Source organism: Aulonocara sp. 'chitande type north' Nkhata Bay, linkage group LG5, assembly GCF_057382095.1.
Source record: "Aulonocara sp. 'chitande type north' Nkhata Bay isolate Kocher_YH1m ecotype deep benthic linkage group LG5, A_spYH_male_GT1.1, whole genome shotgun sequence".
NCBI classification, from domain to species: Eukaryota; Metazoa; Chordata; class Actinopteri; order Cichliformes; family Cichlidae; genus Aulonocara; species Aulonocara sp. 'chitande type north' Nkhata Bay.
The window spans coordinates 18,377,167-18,402,698 of NC_141348.1; the positions used below are offsets into that span (position 1 = coordinate 18,377,167).

Here is a 25,532-nt window from a genome sequence, read left to right on the forward strand (position 1 = left end):
CACTTCCTTTTTTGTCCTCCACCGCTTTCAACAAATTTTTTACAGACATGCAGCACACCTTGCTGAGATATGCCAAGTTTTCAGATAATAGCGGCTTGGGAATCACGGTGTTGGTGCTAAAATATGTCTATGTCTGTCAATCTATGTTACCTTTGGTATTTTTTATAGAGTCAACTAAAAAATGGGAACGAATTATGTGTTTTTGTGACAGGCTGCTAGTAACAATGTGCCTAAAGATAGGATTCTCTGTCACTCATCACTGGAGTTAGGTGGAGTTTATATGTTGGAATGACTCACAGTCCAGCGTTTAGTAGTTTAAATTAACACAGACCAAAATGTTTTTCGCACCAGGCTGCAAACATGTTTATCCCTACTGTAAGGTTGTGCATTTGATTAAGGGAGCGAATCCAGCCTCAAATGGCCATTCTGTGAACTGCAACTTTTGGCACTCGTGTTTTGGCTTCATTTTTCAGCCTCAGCAGTTGAAGTTTGGCAGTTACATACGCCGACTATTTGTGCCAGTATACCAATTTAAGAGGTGGCATTTGCTCTTAAGATTTCAAACACGCAGGTCAGTTCACATGACTTCAGTGCGCATGTGAACAAATGTTGGGTTAAAAAAAAAAAGGAGTCACAAACACTTTAGAATAATTTATTAGGATTTTCAAATTGAAACTGTCAGGAAAAAAAACAAAGAAAAAAAAAGAAGAAAAAAAAAGAAAAGCATTGCTGTAAAGCTTGGCGGGGGACAGCCCAAATCTTAAACTTTAACCGAGCTCATGTAGAGCTACAAACTCCATTCAAAGCATTGGCCCTTTTCCTTACAACAGCACAACAAAAGACATCATTAAAATCAATATACAAGGGGAACAAGATCTCAAAACAGAAAAATATAGTTTCTTTTTTTTCTGAAAATAAGTCTTAATGCCGCAGAATTATCCACTTGTCGTCTGCTATTACCAATAATAGTACTATTTTCATTTGTAAGGTAAAAAATAACTTATTGCTTTATTGTAAGTTAAAAAGTTACAGTGTTGGTGTCCAGCAGTAGTTTGTTTTTTTTTTTCTTTTATCATGTCCCAGCCCGTCTGACAGAGGAACTACTGGCTGGATCAGGAAGTTTTCTGCTGTGCTGAACATCAAACAGGCTGCAGCAAGAAGGCTGAACAAACAGGCTACTTGTTTTTGCAAAGGTTGAATTTGTTCCAGCTTTTTGACTTTTCCTGCCAGCCAGCGCCGTCTTGTACTGAGGCCCCCGTATCAGAGCCGACTGGGAGCGAGACCCTGTTCCATTTCTGGTTCCCTGCCCAAAACCCTGTCTGTTCACCACCACACTGAGCAGCAACTATATATAAACAGTTATCTGTTGGTTCCAGAGGTGCACAAATTTATTAAAACGAAGTGTGGAATGGGAGAGAGTCAGGGGGGAGAAGAGCAGATGAACCCAAATGGAGCAGGGCAAACGTTCTGTTTTTTTTTTTTTCAGTACCAAAGGAAAAAAAGGCAATCAAAACGCTCCTTCGCTGACGAAAGTAGTTCCATATTACACCTTGATGTATGCGCACAAACACTCGCACGCACGCACGCACGCACACACGCAGACGCAATCACATGCACCTTCAATAGTGATAAGAGGAAAGAACATGATCGTGATTTTTCTACAACTGCTTCTCTGAGAATGTCCTTCATTTGTTTGTCACGGTGGAGAGCACCGCATAAAAGAATTTTCTTAAAAGAATTAAAATAAACAAAAACATTAAGAAGAGAAACGCGCAAAAAAATACATATATATAATATTTTCAAAAATCAGGAAGTGAAGTCAAGTCCCGAATCGCCAGAAACCCCTTATTTCTCCTGTTTTAAAGTTGTTAATCATCCAAAGTCCCATCGTGGTTTCATAAACTGTTTTCCACGAAGACGCAAGAGACAAATTCGCTTATTTTTTTCTCTCTCTTTTTTTTTTTTGAAAGACTTAAATCAAACAAACAAAAATATGACCTGGTAACAAACAAACAAAAATGTGTCAACTGAAAAAAAATATGTCAGACAAGCTCGTGGAAGTTTATTCGCCAACAGCTATCCTGGATAGCGTTGCGCTGAAGTGACGCTAGAGTGGACTGCCCCACAGTGTACACATAATGGCGTATGCATACCCATAAAAGTAGTGAGATGACCGCAGAGAGTAGTAAATGACATCCAGTCAAATTGCTGTTAACCCTTTTCCAAACCAACCAATGACATGCCAGCCGGTTCAGTGACCCCTCCCTCCCACACCCATCCCACACCCACCCTACCTCACCCAATGTCTATTTACAATATTTTACAGGAAGACATAAAAACATTGCTTTAAAACCAATTACAGAATAAAATACCTTACAGATTATTATGTCAATATTAATAACAATATTACAAAGGTTTTTTTTTGTTTGTTTTTAGAGACTACCAAAATATACATTTAACTTTTGTTGTTGTTGTTGGTTGGTGTTTTTTTTCCCTCCATGTTTCTGTGAGACTCGAGTTAAAAAAAGGACTGTGTTGGATTTGTTCTTCCTTTGTTAAAAACGGCTTTGAGACCCATCTCATCTCGCACAGCTTTCTTTTTTTTTGCCTTCTTTCTGCTTCTGTTAACATCAGCACGACAGCTGGGAAGGATTCACGATGGAAGTGAAGTTTAAAATGACGATAATAAAAACTCAAAATAGTTGTCTGTGTCTTTGTCAACGATGACAAATGTTTCCTCGGAGATTTTTTTTTTTTTTTTTTTTTTTTTTTTTGCAGTTTCTTTTTCTCAGCTTCAAAAGGAAAAAAATGGATAACTGAGGGGGGAGAGGGGGTGGGCTCTAGTTATTAGACTACATGATGAGGACAAAAGAGGAGAAAACAGGGAAGTTATGTTGAAGTGAGATTAGTACAGCAGAAACAAGAGTTCTGGATTTAAAAAGATATTCAGTCGGTGGGCGGAGCCATATGGAGCCAGGAGAGCCCGGTAAAGAGCCGGTGGCCGGCCAATCAGGTTGTGCCATCAGTGGGCAGTCAGCATTGTGATTGGCTCATCAGCAGAGGAGACGCCCTCCCATCCCTCGGTGACCTGAGACTTCTCAGTGGTAGCCATTAGTGAAGGCAGTAGCAATCAGAGGACCCTGAGGACACACACATACACACACATAGAGGCAAAGATGAATACACTTCTAGCAGCTTTGTCAACACACGTGTGCATTCATGCATGCATGTAAGTCTGAGTTGGTGGGTGAGGAAGGGAGCATGTGACCTACCCCTATACCATGGCTGAACCCTGTGCTGGGGGCGGGGCTAGCTGCACTGATGTAGCTGCTGACTCCTGAGTCCTGATTGGCTGCAGCGTACAGGTCAGCCATTGGTCCAGGGCTGCTGGTGCCCAGGAAGCCAGCTGTGCGTGAAGGGGTGGAGCCTGAGAGCCAGGAGAGACAAGTCAGTCTTAAACACTGGAGGGTTTTCTCTCTCACACACACACACACACACATAGAAACATGCACATGTCTAAAAATATTCCTTTATTTCTCCAACCAGGCCATCACGCACGCACTCATTGTGAGTAAGGCGAGCATGCAAATTTGTAAACATGCACACACTCCTGCTGTTCACACTCTTTCGCAGACAAACAGGGACATACCTCTAACTACCGCGGCGGCTGCTGCAGCTGCTGCCATTGGTCCGTATGCAGTCAGGGGAATGGCTGAGGATTACACAACAAACAAAACTGTCACACAACACGTATGTCATGATCTACAGCTCAGTGTGGCTGAACAGAGAGCTGACCCAGAGATCTGACATGTCATTTAAATACCACTGGTGTAAGGTTTAATGATCCAACATCCTATAGCATCTGGCTTGATGCATTAAATAAGATACAAAATGATGGCTAAAATCAAAGAGGATGGCGTTTCCAAGTAAAAATGTAAGTACAGCTCAGAGCCACTAGATGTCAGTGTAAAGGCGCAGCTGCTTGTAGATCGGCTGCATGCACAACACATCCAAAGGCTAAAAGTATTTACCGGCAGAGTTAGGAGCAACCTAAAAGCTTTTAGCCCAATATATCATCATATCTTGTCACCTCTGTCAGAAGTAGTCTTCAAAGAAAAATGGAACTCGTTAGATCGTTTAGTGTACATCCATAAATCGCTCCATCAATTTCCTTAACTGCTTATCCAGTTGAAGGTTGATGGGAGGCTGTAGCCCACCCAAGATGAGTTTAGGCAAGACGCATGGTAGACCCGGGGTAGGTCACTGGTCAGTGGGTTCGAAAAGAGAGACAGACAATCACACACTTTTACATTCACACCTATGGCCAATCACAGATTAACCTAACATGCATGTCTTTGGACTGTGGGAGGAGACAGCATGCAAACTCCGCACAGAATCCAGCCGGCCAGGAGGTCTGAGCCAGAAACCTTCTTACTATAACAGTGCTAACCAATACCTGGGGGTTCATATTTTATGGTGCTTAAGGGAAAAAGACATTTTAAGGCGACCTCCACAGTAGCTTCGCAAAAACAACCGATATGTTCACAGAAACTACTTAAAGTTTGATTCTTGAAAAGTCTTACAAGGTCGTTTGCATTATCTTTGAACCCTATTTCTACCTGCTGCTGGATTGCCTCACGTGTACATAGGCGGACTATTTCTTAAATCAAAAATTAAATCTAAATCTGATTTTAAAAGTAAAAGTAAACAGGTTTGTTTTTTGGGTTATGCTGCTTTTGTTTTTGAAGAAGTATCCCAGTGATTCAGGGTTACTGCATTTAGTAAAGATGGTCTTCGTGGTTTAACTTGGGTTTCTGCTGCTAAAGAGCTTCGGGTTTTCTTTTTAGGTTCTCAGAGGGGTTGCGGCAACACTCACCTGCCAGCTCAGGAGGGTGGGATGATGTCAGGAGGGGGGTCCTCTCTAAATGGAATTCTAGAAACAGAGAAGATCCAGAGAGAGAAAAATGTCTTTGTAAATAGTCGCCATCCACCAGCCATACTACAAAGGCACACACGCACACAGAGACAATGTCAACACAGATGCACGAGCACAGAAAGTAAAAACAAAAGAGAACAAAACAAAAAAAGAAAACCTACTGTAAGGACAGGCAGGAAGGTGGGAGCAAAGGAAAAGGAGGGGCGATACGGCCAATTGAATGGGGCTTACATAAGCAGATCAAATAAACAAAGAAGAATATAAGAGGAAGAAGGTCTAATATCACAAATGAAAGGCAAAAAACATCAGTAACTAACATTTGAAACAGAAGACAGTGTTTCAGAAAGTGCAGAGGGTTTAAGTTACAGACAAGAGCACTTTAAAATCACACTTGCTGCAGCTGAAATGAAGGCGGCATGACACGCGAATCTGAGCGCGCACATGAACCTCTAGCCACGTGGCCGTTGCTGTTCATACATGTTTCGCCTCGCACTGTTAAAAACTGTCAGCATGCCGCAGCCTGTAGCCTTTAGCCTTTACTCTGTCCCTGTCTGCAGGCCTAAAGAGAGTCAGTGAGCTGTGTGGCTTATGCAGACGTACCTGGGAACTGGTAGGTGTATCCGGGCGCGATACCAGAGTAACTGCGGCTGGTGTAGGTAGCAGTCTGAAAACCCGGGTAGCCTGTTGGAGAGAGAAAGAGAGAGAGGATTAATTGACTGTATAAAGGAGCATGATGGCGAACTCAGAAAATGAGTTTTAGGGGAGGCTGCTTGGTGTGTGAGCAGAAATCACGATGAGTACACACAGGCAGATCTAGCCATCTGATCTATCCAGGTTTATTTTTGGAACCACCTCAAGAGTGCAGTCATACATTCACCTGCTGCAGTGGCAGTTAGCTAAGCGATCTCCTATAAGCTAATTTCCTCTGCTCTTGTACAACAGAGTGCAGCTACGAAGGAGTTACAGTAAAGATGGCTATTATTAACTACTGAGTGATTTAAGGTCATTTATTTGATTTTGCTTTCCCTCATCCGGGGTTCATTTTAATCAACCTCGGAATATTTCGAAATTTAAGGCGAAGCTCCGGACACTTGGTGATCCAGGCATACACATTAGCTTAACGTCTGCGGGAAATGGGGTCATTAGAGATGAATTACACATGAGCCAGACCTAGTAGTATGAGTCACTGACATTTACAGGCCCTTACTGAGATTATGTATTACGATCTGAAATTTGCCAGTAGAGGGCATCAAACAACCACAAACTACAGCTGATGTAGCTCTCGGTTTTGATTTCTCAATGAGGATCTCTTCATACTGTATTTTTACTCCAGCGTGTGGAGCCCTTCAGTCTGTGACCTCTAAACATTCGATACATCACAGAGAATAACGTCATTGAAAGCAGGCGTTTAGCTTACGTAGCCTAAATATTTCTGAACGGAGGGTGCACCTACAATATGACATTTCTTAATTTTTAAAGCAGCTCCTTCAGTGTGAATGAGGAAACCTAAGAAATGCGTTCAAATTGCTGAGCTATTCCCAGCTAAATTAACGCACAGAAGACATTTTCAAGGCACTACTGAAATTTGAGTCAATATTGTGATTTGGTTCCTTTTCTGTTATTTCTGATCAGCAACACATACAGAAATATGTCTCGTTTCGGTGTTTTTCCACATTCTAGATGTCTGAGTTTATTCTACTGTTACTTTTTTTGAGTATTTTTAGAATAAGTACAATCTAAAACTAAGCTACACACACATACTTGCATAATCTGTTATTTCTGTCTTCGTAAAGAAAAATGGTGTCAGTCAGTGCTAGCACTTGATTAACAGTGATTTTTTCAGATACTGCATTTGCTGTTTGTTTAATACTTTACCTAACATGCCAATGCCCAGCATAAAAGCGTCCATCCCGTAGGGCATCACCCTGGAACGGCCTCTGGCTGAGCCTGTCGGCGTCATCACCTCCTTGGGCTGGGCTTTCTTGCACTCCACCTGAAGCAAAGAAAACAGGGAGTTAGTAAAAAAAAACTACTGAAATAAAGACACTCAACAGTTACGCCACATGATTCGGTCTGGCAGTTGGGACACTGGGAACAAATCCCTACACCACCGAGTAAACCACGCTCTAAATATTTTTTACAGCTCACATCCGTACCATTTTGTTGTTGATCTCATGGAAGTGGATCTCACACACTTTCTCAACCACATCTTCATTCTCAAAGGTAACAAAACCAAAACCTGGAAAAGAGCAAAAGAAAAAAACTCTTAAAGAAACCCTTGTAACATTTGAGCAACATTTGAAAGCATGTTGAATTTTCCACCTTTACACGGGCTCTGGATATGAGTGGCTATAATGAGATGGAAGAACGAGCACAGTTATCAGAAAACATGTGATCACTTTAATGTCTCCCTTTTGTAACGTGCAACCCAAAGAGCTGAGGCCAACCTCACAGGACTTGCTTGTCAATTAAGGTGTTAGCATCATGGAGGAGAGGGGGGATAGGGCGTGGCTAACTCCACCCTGCTCCTTTCTTTCTCCCCCCTTCCCCACTTGTCTTAACTTAGATCCTGACTTTGTATAAACAGAAGTAGGCGAGAGCGAGGAAAGACAACGTTAAGAAAAATTTGTTTGTTTGAATTTTTTTTTAGCTAGATCACCAGAGCTAATGACTCCATCGTGGTCCCACTTAAGCGTATCAACATAATGCGGGCGGGTGCACATTTGAGTATAACTCTGGGTACGCACCTCTATGTCTGTTGGTTGTTTTGTCAAACATGAGCATGGCATCATCGACCTGTGAGAACAAAGCACAGAATAGATGAGCTCGGACATCTTAACACGCGCGCGTGCGTGCACATCATTACACAGCATGGGGTGCCATTGTCCCTCTTTAGCATCGGAGTAAGAGGAGAAAACAGATGGAGAGGGTGGAGGGCAGAGACTTGGGCGGGGTGACAGGTGACAAAGGAGAGAAGAAAAAAAGAATGGAAGGGTGAGAGGGGAAGAGAGCGACGGGGAAAACAGGGGGAAAGAGGGCGCCGTGTAAAAAAATAAAATGAAATGCAATATATCAGCGGTAAAAAAGAGGCGCTGAATGTTTCCCATTCTTCGCTCTGCCTCCAGGACGGAGGCAGAGTTCTTACAAACTCTGTCCCGCTCTCGCCCTTCTTTTGCTTTCGTTTGTTCACCCTCGCTGTCTTTCTTTCCCTCTCTGCAAAGTTTACCATTCCCATGGAGACCATGCAAAGAATTTCAATTAGAAGAATTCACCCCCCCCCCCCACAAGCACATACACCCACTCCAGCTCATTTCAATGGCTGGAGAGAAAAGAAGAAGGGCTGATAAATAATGCTGTGATGAATAACAGCAATAAGAAGATTGAAAAAAGTTAAAAGTCTTGATGGCAGGTAGGAAGCCTGCCAGTGAGCATTCTGGATTATAGAGTGAAGTGAGCTGAGGTTTTTGTCAACACGCTCTCCTTTTATTCTACTTCTCCCTCCACTTTCCTTTTTGCACTCACTCCACTGCCCTATTCATATTCCACCTCCTCCCCCCCTTTTTTTTTTTATCCCATTCCCTCCCTCCCTGCTTCGTCCTTCACTGGCAGGAAAGTTAGCAGCTTCTGACGGCATAAGGAGACACACGGAGAAGCCAAGGCCTGGGATCAAGGTGGAAGTAAAAACTTTCACATTTTCAGTCTTTAGCAGCAAAACAACAGAGACACATGAGCGTGACTGCATGGACAGCTTCAACATTATATCGTGATTATTTCAAGAAAACAACAATATATTTAAAAAGAAGACTGAACGTCGTATCGACGCTCGCAGCCGGCAGCATTTGTAAGTGTAAGTAAATGAAGAGCATTTACCAACCTTCTTTTCCAATGAGCTGCTGTCACTGATGATACACTTCCTAATTACAAGTGTGAATCTATTGAAACAAGGTGCCAGCAGCAGCTGCAGGAGCGTTACAGTGCAATGGTAGTGAGTGACACAGCAGTATATACAGTGACACAGCAGAAATTCAAACGTGAGCACAAAACTAGCCCAGGTTGTGCTTTCCCTGGGACATTTAAGTAAAACTATAAAATAACTGCGTCGTGCTTTAGTTTAACAGTAACTACAGTAACTTAACCTTGCAACTTGTCAGCAGCCTGCACAGTATTGTCACACAATAAAGATGAAAGTGTTTTCTACCTGTTGTTTCTCAGGGTCGAGCTTTCTAATCAGCTGCTTAAAGCCCTGCTCTAACACCGTGTAACCGCATCAGTAATTTCCATCCGCCGTTCGCTCTTCCTGTCATATGGAGAGTGCTCTAGCATGCTCGGTTGAGTCATTTGTTTACTGTTGGGTCCCACATCACGGGCTGCTAGTATCTCCTGCTTCATAGCCTGCTTTGTACTCAAGGGTGTGTTTTTGCCATGTTTGTTATTTCCACCTTTAGTGGGTCAAATTTTCTCACATTTTTTCAAAGTACCGTGCTTTGCTTGGAGGGTGCTGCAGCAGCTGCTTTTCTAGCTACCGCTCTTGCTGTCAGACATGCCTGGGCCTGTCTCCTTGCTGCTTGCACTGGGGACAATATGGCGTTGCTGTAGCATGTATGATATCGCGATATGATGTTTTTATATCAGTAAAAATAACCATATTATCGGGACGATGATATAATATGCCAAAGCCCTACCACATGGCTATTTTCATTAGGCAGCGCGTGCTGAAACCCAAACCAATGTAACCTGAGTGCCTGAGGCCTCTGGGTAGGCAGGTCATTTGATTTCTAAAACGTATCTCAGATGAAAAACACACATGCACGCCTTCTCGTCTGATTGAGATCAAGCCTGTGCAAGTGTTTGCACCAACGAAAGTGAAAAATGATATATGCAAAGAGGATCAAGGTTGCGTCTACAGCCCTCCTCACTCTCATCCTTGTTAACATATAGCATGGGACACACACACGCAAACACACACAGAGCTCCCCCCTGTGCTCGTCTTGCTGTCCTTCATTCAGTTTTTATCCTGCAACCCCCTCCTCCTCCTCCCTTCCCCTCTCCTTTCCTCTCCCCCTCATGTCTTCCAGCCTTTCCGGTCATCCAGACTCAATGACACAGCAGAGAGCCAGGGAAGAGGACAGCAAGTAGACAGCTGCAGGCCAACATGTTATCATAAGAGTAGAGTTACACTCACAGCTAGTCCTCCTGTTAGCATTAGCAACATCTATTCTGGAAGAGATTAGCAAACCCTGCCAGCCAGAGGAGATTTTAAGTATTGGAAACAGAAAAATATTACAGATAATAAGCAGTATAGTAGTGCAAACATGGTTCTGCTAATTGTCCTCCATGAGAACAGAAAGATCTGCAGACTGTGGCCACACACCAGCCCCCCTCGCCTTTGCCAAAACCAATAAGGAGAAGATCTCACGATGTCCACTGCCCAGGGTGCTGTAAGACAATCTGATTGGATAGCTGTGAGTTCTGAGATTGACTTAGCAGCAGCTCTATCGCTAACTACTCAGCATGCATGCAGAGCCGAAGTAAACTTAAGGTCATATTCTCATAGTTCTGACATTCTCAGATGTACAGAGAACGAGGGTCAGCCGAGATCTCGAGCTGCTTCCCGAGAGCGGCATTAAAAATAACCGCTTTTTAGTGAAGCGTACCGCTATTGTACTGAAGAACAAGTGTTTGCTGACAAGTCCATTACACTTTTCTGCCAGATTATGAAAGGTGGCATTCACATTTTTTTCCCCGCCGTCTCCTCACATCTCCCTCCCTCGTTTCATTCTCGCTCGCTCTCTCCGGCCATCTCTCTCTAAACAGGCCAGCAGACAAAGTGTTCAGTCAAGCCTTCTAATCGCCAGCTCACATGGGTGAGTGGAGTCCCAACTTTTCCCGTCTGCCCTGTCCATGCTGCTTTTTTCATCCTATCCGCTCCTTCGTTTGCTTGCTAACCTACTCTCTGGGTTTACTCAAAAATGAAGATTTGAAATCATCGGGCTTTTCGTGTAGGATACAGAGAGGCAGGGTAAACAGGCATGAAAACAGAGATTTCCTTTGGATTAAACCTAATTGATTGTACGCCCAAAATGCCTGAAATGCTAATGCCTGAAATGTTAAACACACTTCTGTGTGTGGACAGATCTTATATTCAGCTTTGGCCAAAAAAAAAAAAAAAAAAAGAGCCACATGAGCTTGAGGGAAATTACAAGACCCTCATTTCAGACTTCTAATCGAAACATGGCTGCTGCAGTCTCATTGGCCTGGGAACATTTAGCAAGAGGCCCTCAGATTTTTTCAACTAGGAAATCACATGTAAACAAAAGCCTCTGACTCCTCAGGTTGGCCCAGAACACCTGACGCGTCAACAACCGAGCAGCCACCCTAGTCCAAGTAGTGAAGTTTATCTAGGTGTTCTTAGAGGCTTGCTAAAAAACAACAACAACTTCGGCACATATCAAAGACTTGCATAAGATGCAGAGTGCATTCTGTGTTTTCCTTGCAAGGCGGTACCACAGTATGAAAATAAACAGGACACTGAGTCCTGCTCCAACCAAACCTGCACCTTGTAACCAGGCTCAGATAATAAACAAGAAATACCTCCCGCTCAGCAGGAATGCACTGTGGGATCGCCGCTATCCACGATACAGCTTTGGTCTCACGTGTCCAAACAGTCCAAATATTCCCTCATCCTGCGGAGGGAGTGTTGTCTTAGATATGAGTGTCTGTAATCACCGGGGAGAAATGATTCGGCACACAGACTGCAAACAGCCATTTTAAGCGAGTGCACCGAGGAGAAACGTGTCACATGTCACAACAGCCACCTGAATCTGTGCCACGGGTCACACGCTCGCAAATCCAGGTCTTCCGTGAGCACGCGGGCCGGAATTAAACGGCGTTCTTTAAATTTGAACCAGTACCTGAAATACAGTAATACCTCAAGCATGAGTCAGAGGCCAACTGAGAGAAAACACAGGCAGACACGAGGCAGAAGGAGCTTCGTGCTGTTAATTTCTTCCAACCCATTAGGCCCACATCCTGAAGCAATGCTCATTTTCAGACTGTCCTGCTCACCAACGGCGGCAGAGGCGCACACTTAATGTTTGTGACAACTGGATCGCCGGCTGTGAGCCTCGCTCTCCGTCTGCATGGGCACAAATGCATGCAAGCTCGCATCCACGACGATGCCACTGTCACACTTTCACGAGCACGCCCGTCTTTCCATTCATGCAAATACACACTTCTCGCACATTTTTTTTAAAGGAAACGCACAAAAAAAGCACTGGATTATAGCGGGACAATGGGCGAAGGCAGGTCACCACGGCAACAAGCTGAGAGCGACTAGAGCAGGGTGTGTGTTTGTGTGTGTGAGATGGGAGGGTGTCTGAAGTACTGATTTTGGGTAAGGTGGGGGGGCTGTTACAGGAGCAGCTGTTGCATTTGATTAGTTAATACTGAAAAGGCTGATCTCCATTCGCGCACACAGTAGTTTGCTAAAAACTAACCCAACATGCCACGCTTTATGGATAATTTAACACACTTATTTCTCATCAGATTGGTCCTTTTTCCCCCCCTTTAATAATCACTTTTGCCCCTCACTACTATCTCAGCATTCCTCCTTCCCTCTGCCCTTCAACCTTTTTCTGAGTTCCCCTCCCACTCTCTCTCCACGGGGGGTTTCTTCTTCCCTTTCAGTCCCCTGCCATCTCCCTCTCCCTCTTCCCCTCCTGCTTTTTTTTTTTTAACCTCCCTCTACCCCCGGCCACTCATCTGTCTCCACAGCATGTGTTTGCCTTTCACCAAATTTCTTTCAAAAGAGCTAAGCAGGCCAAATGCAGAAGCCAGAAATGCTAATATGTGATCAGAAAAGAGCAAAAACAGCCAACAACAGAGATAAACTAACAAACTAAGTCATGCTAAAGCTGACGGAGCAGAACCACCGATGACCACACAGCATTTTCTTTGTTTCCCCTCTTTGATATTTGCACTCTTTAGAGAAACCCACTCTGAGGACTTCTGAAGAAGCTAGCTAAGGTTAAAAGGATGTATAACAGCGCAGCATTTGTTTCTTTCACTTTCACTGCGTGCCTTCGTTTCACTTTTTCTCCTAAAATAGGTCTGCTTTCTCTTTTTAAGGTGTCTCGACTTGAACCGAAAAACGGACATGCTTAAAACAAAAGCCATAAAAGTTTTTTTTTTCTCTGTGGAAAAAAAACGTTTAAAAGGAAAGTTAAAAAAAACTTTTAGCTGGACAGAGTCAGTAGATGAATATAATCTATCAAAGGCATGCAGTCCATTAGAGCAGCCAAGCCCAACCAGAGGTACCCCAGGGTGTGCTTATGCAGCTACCAGAAGGTACACGGACAGATTGCGGGCAAGCTGAAGTAATTTGATACAATTTTTATCAAGTAATTTGATCAAAGTACTGTAACACCTGAACACAACAATTCCCCACTTATAGTGTGAAAACTTGTTAGAAGCCAACAGTAAGCTTGAAAACCACTGAAAAATGATTCACTTCAAAAATAACTGATTGAAATGTTTCTGTACTTTATTAAATTGTGAACTAAAAGTAGATGAAACACCTTAACGCTCATAAATTGTAAAAAGTTTAAAGTGTTGGCTAATGGAATGGAATTGTTAGGCTAATCGAAAAGCTAATTCTTCCTTAAAACTAAGAGAGGAGCTGCAAGCAGCCAAATGCTGACAAAATATTAGCATCCACCTTAAGAAATCTGGGTTAAAAGTAGAGGATGTAAACACCACACACCCACACGATACAATACTATCACAATATCTCACTCATGATAAGATATTAAGCTTTTGTAGTAACATATATTGTGATTTATCACCCTTTTTTCAACTACAAATTATGTCCTCAAGACAGCCAATATCTGTTTTATCCAATAAGATAAAGTTATCTCACTTCAGTTATTAATGTCAAGCACACCAACACCGTCACTTAAACCTGCCACAAATGTTGCCATAAGTCATAATGTTGCAGTTATATACAATCTGTTTCTGATAAAACAGCAATAAACTGTGATAAATTTAAAAAAAAATCACATATCGTCTGCTGCCTGCACACACTTAACCATTACATTTGTGCTCAGCAGCCATCCTGTTCTGCAGAATACAAACAGCTGGCAGCCAGTTGAGTCGACGCAATCTGTCTGTATTTATAAATTAAATAGCAATTATCTGCAAATGTCTAAAAACCTCTCTGAGAGTGATTCCAGTCAGTCCCAGTCAGAGTGCAACTGCTTGCAAAAAGGTCGCCCCCTATTATCAGGTGAGATGATAATGATTTATTAAAAAATTGATATTTGTTGTCCCTTTATTGATACAATATAGCTTTGCAACATATCTATCTATCAACTGCCACTTAAAAACCACTAAAATGCTCATATATCTAATATGATGGGTATTATCTGTGAAGGGTAAGTCAAGGTCAGACCAAGGTTGAGCAGCAGCAGTCCAGCTGAAAGACAGCTTTTCAGAGTGAAGGCCTAAGCATGATGGTTGCAAGTATTTAGTAGGTTTGTGCATTTTTTTTACCTTTCCAAACTGGTCAAAATATTGCTTCACATCTTCGATGGTGGTATTGACTGACAGTCCTCCGACAAAGATCTTCTTTGTCCTGGTCACCAGCTAACAGCGCAGAAGGAAAAGAAGAAGAAGGTATCTTTTATCACTAATAACATTAGGTCTGTGCTAGCTGCCTGCGATAAAGACACTTTGTGTTGGTTGGCGTTTGTCTAATCTCAAAGGTTGCTTAAAGCTCTTCTTGGAATTCAGACTAATTGATGTCAATTTAAGGCCTCTGAGGCGTGTGCATGCGAGCAGCATGTGTGCAGGTGAATAATCGGCGCAAGCATCCATTTAGGTGTGAGCCCGAAAATGCATGTGTGTGCGTGTGTGCACGTATACAGGCGGCAGTGCAGGAGCCTGTGTACACAGGGTCACGGTGTCAGGCTGGACAAGTGGATTGTAGCTCCAATTAGATCATGTGCCTGAGTCTAATCCCAGCCAACCAGGGCTCCCTTATTAGGGGTGACACATGACATCATCTCCACTCCTCCTTGCTGTTAACTCCTTCAGGGTGCACTCACCTTGGGCTGAGCCCGGCGGGGAAACGCCACCTTTGGGTCGATCTGTAGGGAAAAGATGAGTCATGATGAGTTTTTGTTGTCGTTTTTTAAGTGATAAATCAATACATTTGATTTGTTTATAAAAAATATATATATAGATATCAATGCTGTACTCTTTCTGTTGTAACAGAAACAGGCAGCAAATGCATAAATAATCTACGACTGGTCATCAGGAAACATATAATCAACTACATTTGCCAAAAAGACATTTACAAGCTGCACACCTTCTACACGTTACTACATGTTCTGCTCCGTACTATTATGTTTGGGGTCAATTAGACCACAGAGATGTCTAATTCACACTCTGTTCCAATAACTGACTTATTAAGGATTTGGGAGCAGTAAGGCTACAAAGGAAGTACCATCATACTAATAACAGACACGGCATAAGCAAGTTTGGATCGCTGGCAACCATAAACACAAGTTATCCAGCCTCAAACGTGTCATTGAATGGTTGGGGGACTGGAAATGCACATAATATATATATAGGAAAGCGATATTAAAATATATCTGACATTTGATTTTTTTTTTTCCCAGCAATGATACCGAATCTCTACCTGCTCTGGTTTTGTTGCTCAAAAGTTCCTGTTCAAAAAACCGCTGCGCACGTCAATGAATTATCACCCTGTTAACTAACTAGAATTTGTTACAACACAGAGCCTCTAAGTCTGGACTACAGGTCCAGAAATAGATCGTATGCTAATCCGCGAATATGTATAGTAGACCCTTGTTTATGCAAGCCCCCGAAAATCCAAACACGGCAGCTAAACAAACACGCATAGTTAACAAAATACACAGTGAGACAGGAATATGTACTTTCTCTGAATTGTGTGTTGAGACACGACTAAATGCATCTTCGCCACAAACTACACAGAGCGGGGCAGTCTTGAATCCAAAATGAGCATCTAAGATTCTGAATATATCACACATAGATTTTTTTTTTTCTAAATCTCACAAATCCTGACAAGCTCCATTTTGGATTAGCTCGATTTGACTGTATCCATATTCCTCCCCACTGGAATGTCTCAGCATTGGTCAAGGTTACAGATAAAATTAGAAGTAAATGAGCTTTGAATGAGCTGGCCTTTAATAATGCTAAATATGCAAAGCTCGGCCTGGCATTTTAAATTTGTGCGGAATCTCGTGTTATTCTCACTCAAACCGACGAGTGAGATGATTTTTAGGTCACAGGACCTTGTAGTGTATTATGGTCTTAGAGTTTCATCTTTGTTCTAATAATTGGATGTGTGAAGCGAAACCCCTCGTGTCTCCCACAGCCGCTATCAGAGGTATTGAATTGATATTGGCAGTAAAAAGTGCCCTGTGAAATAGCTTAAAATAATTAGTTCTAATGTGAACAATACGCACGACACAAAGGAGGGTGTTCGTTCAATATTCAAACAATCCTTTCATCTCGCCCCTGTGATAATTCCCTGCTTCTGATGACAAATCTACTGACACATATATCCTTCGAGGACCTTTAAGTGCTTCACATTTGCCGCCGCTTCGAGAGCACAGCGCTGTGTAACTAAGATGCAGCTGCAGCGTCCTTGGAAGGGATTGCAGAGGGACTTTACACCTTAAAGTGGGACACAAAGATGAGAAGAGCCATGTCACCTCCAGCTGGTCAGCGCACAAAGACTAAGGTGACAAGGACGCACGAAGCCACCAGCGACTATCCGCTACAACCGAGCGCGCTCACAAACAATGACAACACAGCATTTCTGTGTCAGTGTGGACCAAATGTGACATTACAGTGTTACAGATGTGTGCGTTTGCCCGCTACATGATTCAGCTTTTTTTAGCCATTTTTATTTAAATGTGTCACAAATAATACTGACTTATAAACTGAACATCGGGTCACTGCCATGATCAAGCACGATGAACATGAGTAAGAGAATTCATTTTACTCACACCGCGCATTCACACCCAGCATGGCAGCATTTGACCTTGTTCAATAAAAATGTTTTTAAAATAATTAAACATCTTTTTTGTGGCGTCTATGTTTGAAATGTATTTAATGAGAGAAGATATGTATAAACTTAGAGTTAATATCAAAGCTTTTCTTCACATCATTCCAGCCCAAATACTGCAAACTCAGATGCATCAATTTCTACACACTAGTTTCACTGTTTACTAAAAACAATAGAGTTATAGTACAACTGTACTACTGGAAAGAAACTCATTTATATTACAGCGCAATATAATTATCACAATTAAACAACTCCAAGCGTCTGTAACATCCTAATGACATCACCGGTTGGCGTACGTGGGCAAAATGTCCGTTGTTCCTCTTGGCACTGAAGTGCTGAGAGGTCACTGCCTCGGGCTTTCTGTTCAGCCCACCTGCCTTGTACTGTTTTAACACGACAAGAGGGCAGGAGCTGCCTTGAGGCGATCATGTGGCAGAGCATGAGCTGAGAATGACAGCGGTCAGACATCTAACACGAGCCACATTGTCCATTGTTATCACCATTGTAAACACACGAAGAAAAAAAACATCAGTTTCTATAAGCTAGTTGTAAACAAGCACTAATGTCCAAGTCTTTTTTTTTATTCATCCAGCAGCATGTTGATTAGTTAAGTTTTCTCGGAAACCGCCTTTCTTTTAAGAAGTGTGAAATCAGTATGTTTGCATGACTCAATTCAATTCAACTGTATTTACATAGCACCAAATCACCATTACAGTCATCTCAAATTACTTTATGATGTAAAATAATAGAGAGAAATCGCCAAGAGGACCCTCGCACCTATGAGCAAGCACTTGTTGACAGTGGGAAGGAAAAACTCCCCTTTAACAGGAAGAAGCCTCCAGCAGAACCAGGCTCTAGAAGGGGCAATTATCTGACGCGACCAATTGGGGGTGAGGGGTTGAAGACGGGACACAAATTATGATTTTTTATGGGCTAATTAAATACCTAAGAAATCAAGATATGTGATCACACTGATGTAGCAGTCTTGCTAATAAATTTTAGGATCAGATTACCCATCATACTTCACATTTTTACAAATTAACAATATTGTTACAGCTAGTAAATTATCAGAAGCTCTTCAAAATACTGAAGGTTACCAGCTAGGCTACGTTAGGCCTAATGTAATATCTGTAGCAGTGCTACTACAGCTACTGTCATGCCATGCTGTTAAAAAAAATCGTTCCACTTCAGTGAAGTAACAGAATATATCTAACATGTAATTTCTACATCTGGCAGTACTCAGAGGGAGGCAATAATAAAAATGAAAACTAAAGCATCTATCAGAGTGGCGGATTAGCCTCAAGGAAGACAGATAGGCCACAAAGCAAAAAGTGAAATGACTTAGCCAGGTCACTGTTTGCAACACTCAGAAATAGCTCTTCGGTGGCTTGACATTTGAAAAGAAGCTCGGCCACGTAGCGTTCCCAATCATACTGGTGAAAGCGTAACTACTCAAGAAAAATGTGAAAACCTTTCTAGAAAGAAAAAAAAAGGTGCTTTTCCCAGACTTGACAGACAAGAGTTATAACTGAGTGTTCATGAACTGGTCTAACATCCTGCTTCATGACATCCAACCTCCGCTCATTCTAAGCAGCATAGTGACAGCAGAGCCTGCAGTATGATTTTAGTGGTTTTAGCTTTTAAGACTACTCTAATCTACGACCAATAGTCACCTCGCAGGGCGCGGCGTGTCCACCAGTGTTACAAACTGGAAAACAAAAATCAAAGCATAAATAAATTTTGAAAATTTTTTTTAAAAATGCCAAACCAGTAGATGTGTACGTGTAAAGGTGAGAGAGCACAGAGAGAAAGAGAAGGCATTCATTTGGAAAACAGAGTCAGCCCATGAGAAAGCGGGCCTGTCCAGTGTGGCGGTGCAGTGGGGCAGTCCCAGCAGGCAGCCCCTCTGATTTCATTAATTAACAGGACAAAGAGTACAAAACAGATGGGCCCGTAGAGGAACTGGGGCTCCCGTGCTACCCCCACAGGCACACATACATATACACTTACACACACACATTCACAAGCACCCAAACAATGCAGCGAGAGTGGAAACGCTAACACGAGGATACAAAGTGACATACGTGCAAAGTTCATAGGTGAAAACACAAGCATATACACACAGACATTCAAGCTCTGATACACTGGCCGAGTTTCCAAGACATTCTCGCAAGAAAAGGGCAACCACGTTGATAAAAAGACACCACGGGCTACCGTCATTATGACAAAATAATCAATATGAGCTTAACAAAAGCTATAAACACCCAAGGACACGAAAGGGGCTGACATGTCAATACATGCACACAGTGTAAGAGGGAGACTTGGTTTGGGCTCAGGCCAGCCGGGTCAATCTGCACAGCTGAAGAATGGCACAGTAATTAGTTAACGAAGCTCACTAATGAGGTCCTCCAACCTAACCCCGTCCCTACCGCTTGTAACCCTCTATGTGAGCGCCTAACCCGTGTGGCTGCTGTGCTCGGTTGTGTTTACTGTTGGGGTGGGGGTTTGTGTACATTTAACATGACAAGAGAGCTCTCTCGCTCCACCTTCAGAGCTGCTCCAAGCTTTATCCCGGATCTGATGTCGTGCACGGACCTCAGGAGCCCAATCCAGTTTGTTTCATTCAATCCGATTAGTTGCTTTACAGATCCATACTAATTACAGCACAGTGCCTTCCCTTCTCTCCTATTCTTCACCTTCTCCATCCCCCTTCTCCTTGTTTCGTGCACGTCAGCATTAACAGCTAATCTTCCAATCAGGAGCGAGCAGCCCATCCTGGCATTTAAACTCTCCACTAACCAGGTGTTAGACCACTAGCAACTGCAGACTATGGGGCCTGTGGCCCACAGTGGCTGCTGCTAACATATGTCATGGGCTACAGATGAAAGCGGCTATATTAGCACAATGCTGACGACTTCTTTAGCCTCGCAGACAAGTCGCGCTAAAAGCAGCAATTTCCACCTACTATATAAAACACCTTGAAAAGGACATTCCAGCTTACTTGCGCTAAAAACAAATCACATAAAATAAAAATAATCAGTGTGTTTCTTATCTGTCTGTGCCTTCTATTAAAAATGTTTTCAGTAACCTGTATTCAGCACTACACTGGGCTTTTTAGGGGGTCGTTTTGAGAGACAGAGTTCCCTGTGAAGAAATAGCAAATGCCAAATAATCACACTAATCACCAAAAACCATAATTCACCACAATTTTTTAAAAATCTGAAATCACCGCACAGAGGGAGCGAGAAGTGGTCTCTTTTCAGAGAATATCTGGCCTCGTCTTTTACTTCTTCCCGTAACCGGTTCCAGTGAAGCATTTTCTCCAAGAGAACAAATACCAGTTGTGCCCTTCTTCTCCGGCCAGGGAAATACAGCAGCGCACCAATGCCCCGAGGCCACACTCTGCCCCCGACAGGAAATCTAACCTCGAACCAAAACAACAACCTCGACAGACCCTCTCACTGAACACAACAGACAGCCTTATTGCATTATAACTGAACAATTACAACAGTTCACTTCATATTTTAACCTGTGACTTTCATTTTCCGAGGGCAGCTAGCACGATGTAACAGGACTGTAAATGTTTAATACCGCTTCTAACCAAGCAGCGTGGACCTTGCACCGGTTAGTTTGCACCTGACTTCTCACCCTGTGCATTTTCTCCTTTTCACATCGCCCGTCCCCGCTTCATGCCTTTCACATATTTTCTCGCAAACCAAAGCTCAGCATAACAAGGCATACACATCACAGCATCAAATATTCTTCCTCGTGCCTGTGAGGAATGCCTCTTTCACGTCTCAGGCTGATCAAACAATACTGTGGAGAGGGAGACTCCAGGTGTGATGCAAAAACGTTCTCTCAAATATGTTTTGTGTAGCGTTTCGAGAATTAAGCTACAAGCAAGGCAAGAAAAAAGAAAATACATCCCAATTTGGCAAATATGAGATTTGCAACAAATAAATTCTGGGCTCAAATTTCCAAAAATGGAACAACAAAATGGCAACCATACCCCCCATTTAAAACGCCTTGTTGGATAAATGGTACCATGGCACGCTTCCCCCCGCAGACTGCTGCCACAACAACCTGAGCAACCCAGCCTTGCATTTGAGTCATTAACATTATTATTGTTTAGCCTTATGCCGTATTTTGGTTTATAATAGGGCAACGCCTAACCCCACCAGTGGCCTGCCAAGCTGAGCTACCAGAGGCGTCCAAAACCAGCGTTCACATCCCACACACACACAAATACAGAGGGTCTGGCTCTCAAAGGCTCTGGCAGCACCTAGTTTTAAGAGGTAACATGACTCACTGAGTAATATTTTGCAGCTTCTTAGAACCTACTTCCAAGCAAGGTGAAAAAGGAATAATAAAAAAATATATATGGAGAGATTACCAGCAGCAGCGCTCATTTTGTAATAAATATCAGGACCTCCAGCGGTGGTGCTTGAAGGTCTGATTATTTCACGAAACTGCATCTTTAAACTTTCTAAATTATGAAGAGTCTCACTTAAAAAAACAAACATGATATCATAATCTTGCGTACTTATAAATGCCCGACAAAACTTGACACCATCTTTGTGCCACCCAATCAACCAAACCTTAAGTCAATGCAAAATAGCTGAGAAGTTGTTATGGAGACATAAATCCCACTGGGCTGTGCAGTTACAGCACCGTCTCCTGAGGCTGGCGTCACCCCCAGCAACAGGCCTGCTCCAACAAACTAACCAACTCTACCTTTCCTCTGCCCCTGGGCCCTGCTGACTTTCTGTGCCACCGATTTTCACTCTCAAATGATCCTATTGTGTGTGTGGTTAGGAAAGACAACAAGCTGACAAAGACACACCCAGTCCCCAATCCTACAACCAATCTGCATTACCCAGACAGAGGCATTCACACTTTAATAGATATTCAAATGTGGGCCTCGGATTCTCACCAAAACAAACCAAAGAGATTCGCACTCGTGCCCAAGTCACTGTCTCTCGCAAAAATATGGATTACCTGAACACAAGGGTGCTGCCTGTCCTCTGGTTTGGTGAGTGGTTTGTGAAATTTGCCCACATTTGTTTTTTCATGTTTAAGCAGTGTAGGAGGGGGAAATCACAGAGACACACACTCACAAATCTCGGAGTTACATCACTATTTAAATTCAGCTGCTCTGACCCCACAGTCTTCCTTCTCCCTGCCATCAGTTTTGGAATCCACTCCCACAATTCTTGCCACCCCCCAAAAACTCTGAGAGCTGCCACTAAAAAAAACTTATCACTTGCTATTTCCTATGAAAAAAAGAAGAAGGGGAAAAACTTGTGAACTCTCTACTGTGCATAAAAACCTGTGAGGGTTTTTGCAAAGGGGCTCCCACCCCATTCAGGTCCCCAGGTAACCATGGCAATGAAGACCAAGAAAGAACGCTTTCATGTTGGCGCCCTGAACCAGGATTTGGAGGGGGAAATGAGCAAAAGAGGAGAGGAGGAGGAGGGGTGTGGGCTCCAAAATGCACTCCTCAACTTTACAAGCCATAGGGTTGGAGGTAAAATGCACCGAGAGAGAGAAGGGGTGGGGGGTGGGGGGGAAGAAACAGGCTACACACTCCCAGAGTAAGAAAAGTTGCCCAAGTTGTACCATCCACTTCAAAAGTTTAAGAACTCACCGTTTTAGAATCCAGCTCGTGTCTGTTTTGTGCCAAAACCTTTTCCACACCGGCTTGTTCTGTGTATGTTACAAAGCCGAACCCTCTGTAAAACGCGGGGGGGAGAAAGCACACGCAAGTGACAAAATCAGAATGCAAACTCACGACAGCTCTCATGGAAAAGCATGGAAGAGCATGAGGCATCCGGTGATAGGACGGCGGAGCGCACACGCCTCCTTCTTACCTCGACCGCTTGGTAACGGGATCCCGCATCACCATGCACTCCTTCACCTCGCCGAATTTGCAGAAGTACTCCTTCAAGCCCTCTGCAAAGACACCGGGGAGACACTGTTAAAGGGGAAGGGAATGAGAGAAGGACTTCTCTCTAAACAGGGCCCTGGTGTGCTGTGCAGTGGCTGAAGCGAGACAATGGGGGTCGGGCGGACCACGTTGTGTTTGTGTGCGTGTGTCCTGCCGAGGTTTATACACCGGGCTCTCTTTGGCCATTCAGCACAACCAGCCCCATTAGGCCCTGCGGACCACAAACAAAGCTACACACTTGGTGACGCTCGCTGTTTTGACACAGCAGCAGCAGAAGCAGCAGCAGTGGAGATAATAACACGGGCCGTCGCAACAAGACTAAACTGTGCCCGTGCGTCAGCCTGCGCTCACGGCTCTTCGAATAAATGAATGAATTGAGCGGAGTGCTACCAATAAGGAAAACAACAACACTAGCGTGGCCCATGATGACGAGCCCAACTTCCAGCTTTAACGCTGATTAATCGATCACTTTAGTGTTTTTTTCCTTTTTTTCTACTCTGAATGCCCTCCTCGGGTTATTAAGAGTGTAACGAGTGCACAGGAAAGGAAGGCAGACAAGTCGTCGTGTGCGCACGATTAATCTCCTGCGTCTCCCGACTCTAAACCTAGAGCTTGATCCTTAATGAATAGGAGGCTTTGATTTGAACTGTTCACCGCGTTTCTCCTTAAAACTTCAAGAAGCCTCGCAGGTTATCGCCACAGCTATTATTAGAGCAAACGTTATATTTAAAAAGGAGTAAACAGGAGGCTTTCATCCAGACTTATTAAAGTAGCGTGCGGGACAGCTCACCTTGTGTTGTCTGCCAACTCAGACCCCCGATGAACATTTTGCTGAATGAGAGAAACAGAAGCTGTAAGTCACAGATTTTTTTCTCAAAGCGTCTTTTAAGCACAACACATGCACATTCGTGGAGTGAAGGGGGGGATCTGGAGGATCTGTGCGTAATATAGCATCAATAAAGTAAGAAGAAAGCATCGGCCATGTTGCGAAGTCACCAATCGGCCAGTCGGGCCGTTATAATCCCCTAGAGGAGGAGGAGGAGGAAAAAAAGGAGAGGATTTTCCAGATGATGGAAGAGAAGTTACAATGTGGCCTTCTGGTGGAAAAGCGAGAAAAATAAACAAACAAGAGGAGGGGAGGGAGAGAGAAATAACAGGCGGAAAGCAAGCGGTGCGTCTGCGTCTCCTCCGCTGAGTCTATCCATCCCACACATAGAGAGAGACACACACACACATAACACACACAGCGTGCTTGTCTTTTGTCTCGGCGCGGCTTCGCTCCCCGCACTGAACTCAACTTAAGTCCAAGGTGAACTCAAACCGGGCCGAGAGGCGAGCGAAACACGGGCGCACGGACTCGGGCTGTTACCAGGGGTCGTGGGGGGAGTTGTCCGTGCCGGAGGACAGGCTGCTCTGGCTCCCTTCCGTATCCATTCTGCTCTCCGCTGGTATATTCCCGCACTGTGAGGCGAGGAGAGGCAGTGAAGCTCCACTGCTGCTGCTGCTGCTGCTGCTCCAGACTCAGGGGCGGGCAAGCACGATGGGAGGAGGGGAGGAGGAGGAGGGGTCGGGGAGAGGGGAAGGGGGGAGGGGGCAGCAGAGGTGGGGGTGGGGTGGTTTAAAAAAGAAAAAAAGAGGAGGGGTGAGCGAGGAAGCGCACAGATGCATATACGCTCACAGACAGACTCCGCCTCTACCTCCTTTTCCCGTAGCCTACCCGGGGCCTCGGACCTCCCCTCCTGCGCGCATTGCCTGCCTTTTATTCATGCTGCCAGTGGCGCTCTCTGTGTAGTGTTTCCCCGCCGTTCTCGTCATTGGTTGAATCACAACAGCGTGGCCCATTAATACCCTCCTGGATGTCTTGAAATGTTCGGACGAGAGAACGATTCAATAAATAAACATTTCAAAGACAAGGATCTGATTTAGGACGCACAGAATTCATCACAGGTTTTGTGTGCTAAAACTGTTTTTTTATTGTTGTTGTTTTTTTTTAATTTGCTTGTTAGGTCTCTGTCACTCATTAGTAATCTCTTCATATCAGCTTAATATATGAGCAAGGTTTGGGCTGCTCTACAGGAAGACATAATGGAAAAAAAATGGCTTCCTGTGGTGCCAGGTTAGGCCTCAGGTGACATGAAGCATCTGTAACCAGGATACAGTTTGTGAAACAGCCATCGCTGACTGGAAGCTGCTCTTTTATTTTCATATTGCATATGTCAGCGAGGTCCTGCTTTCTATCTGTGTTATATATTGGTTCTCACACGTGATCTCACTGAGTCATAATTAAATGTGATCATATATGATCTGATTTAAACTTGGGCCTACGATGTCAGGATGTTATTTGATCTTATATATAATGTAATCAGTGCCATAGTGATGTATCATGTGATATTATACAATGTAATGCAATTTTATTAATGTGATGTAATGTATACTGATTGATAGGTGAAGTGGATAACCTTCATCATGTCATTTCAGGCTGCTGAACCAACAGCACACTCCAACCATACTAATTGGACAGGAATGGCTCAGGG

The 25,532-nt window shown here is 43.6% G+C and overlaps 1 protein-coding gene across 1 annotated transcript; it reads right to left on the bottom strand.

The window, feature by feature from the left end:
- Positions 1-638: 638 nt before the first annotated feature.
- LOC147330196 (RNA-binding protein Musashi homolog 1-like) lies at positions 639-24,549 on the bottom strand. Its single transcript, XM_086291810.1, has 14 exons — positions 24,368-24,549; positions 23,789-23,829; positions 22,922-23,003; positions 22,699-22,783; positions 15,040-15,081; positions 14,486-14,578; positions 7,684-7,732; positions 7,093-7,175; positions 6,812-6,929; positions 5,537-5,617; positions 4,877-4,933; positions 3,650-3,712; positions 3,273-3,427; positions 639-3,140 (listed from the first exon to the last, which is right to left on the bottom strand). The coding sequence occupies exons 1-14, from the start codon at positions 24,430-24,432 to the stop codon at positions 3,099-3,101; spliced, it is 1,056 nt and encodes a 351-aa protein (XP_086147936.1). The 5' UTR covers positions 24,433-24,549; the 3' UTR covers positions 639-3,098.
- Positions 24,550-25,532: the final 983 nt, after the last annotated feature.

Bases quoted from the DNA above. Each gene is read 5' to 3' on its own strand.
- LOC147330196 (XM_086291810.1), bottom strand. From the start codon at position 24,432: ATGGATACGGAAGGGAGCCAGAGCAGCCTGTCCTCCGGCACGGACAAC. The intron at 5,618-6,811 runs GTAAAGTATTAA...TCTCTCCAACAG, and splicing joins GCTGGGCATTGGCATGTTAG to GCTACCCGGGTTTTCAGACT. The intron at 3,428-3,649 runs GTATGTCCCTGT...CCTGGCTCTCAG, and splicing joins AGCCGCCGCGGTAGTTAGAG to GCTCCACCCCTTCACGCACA.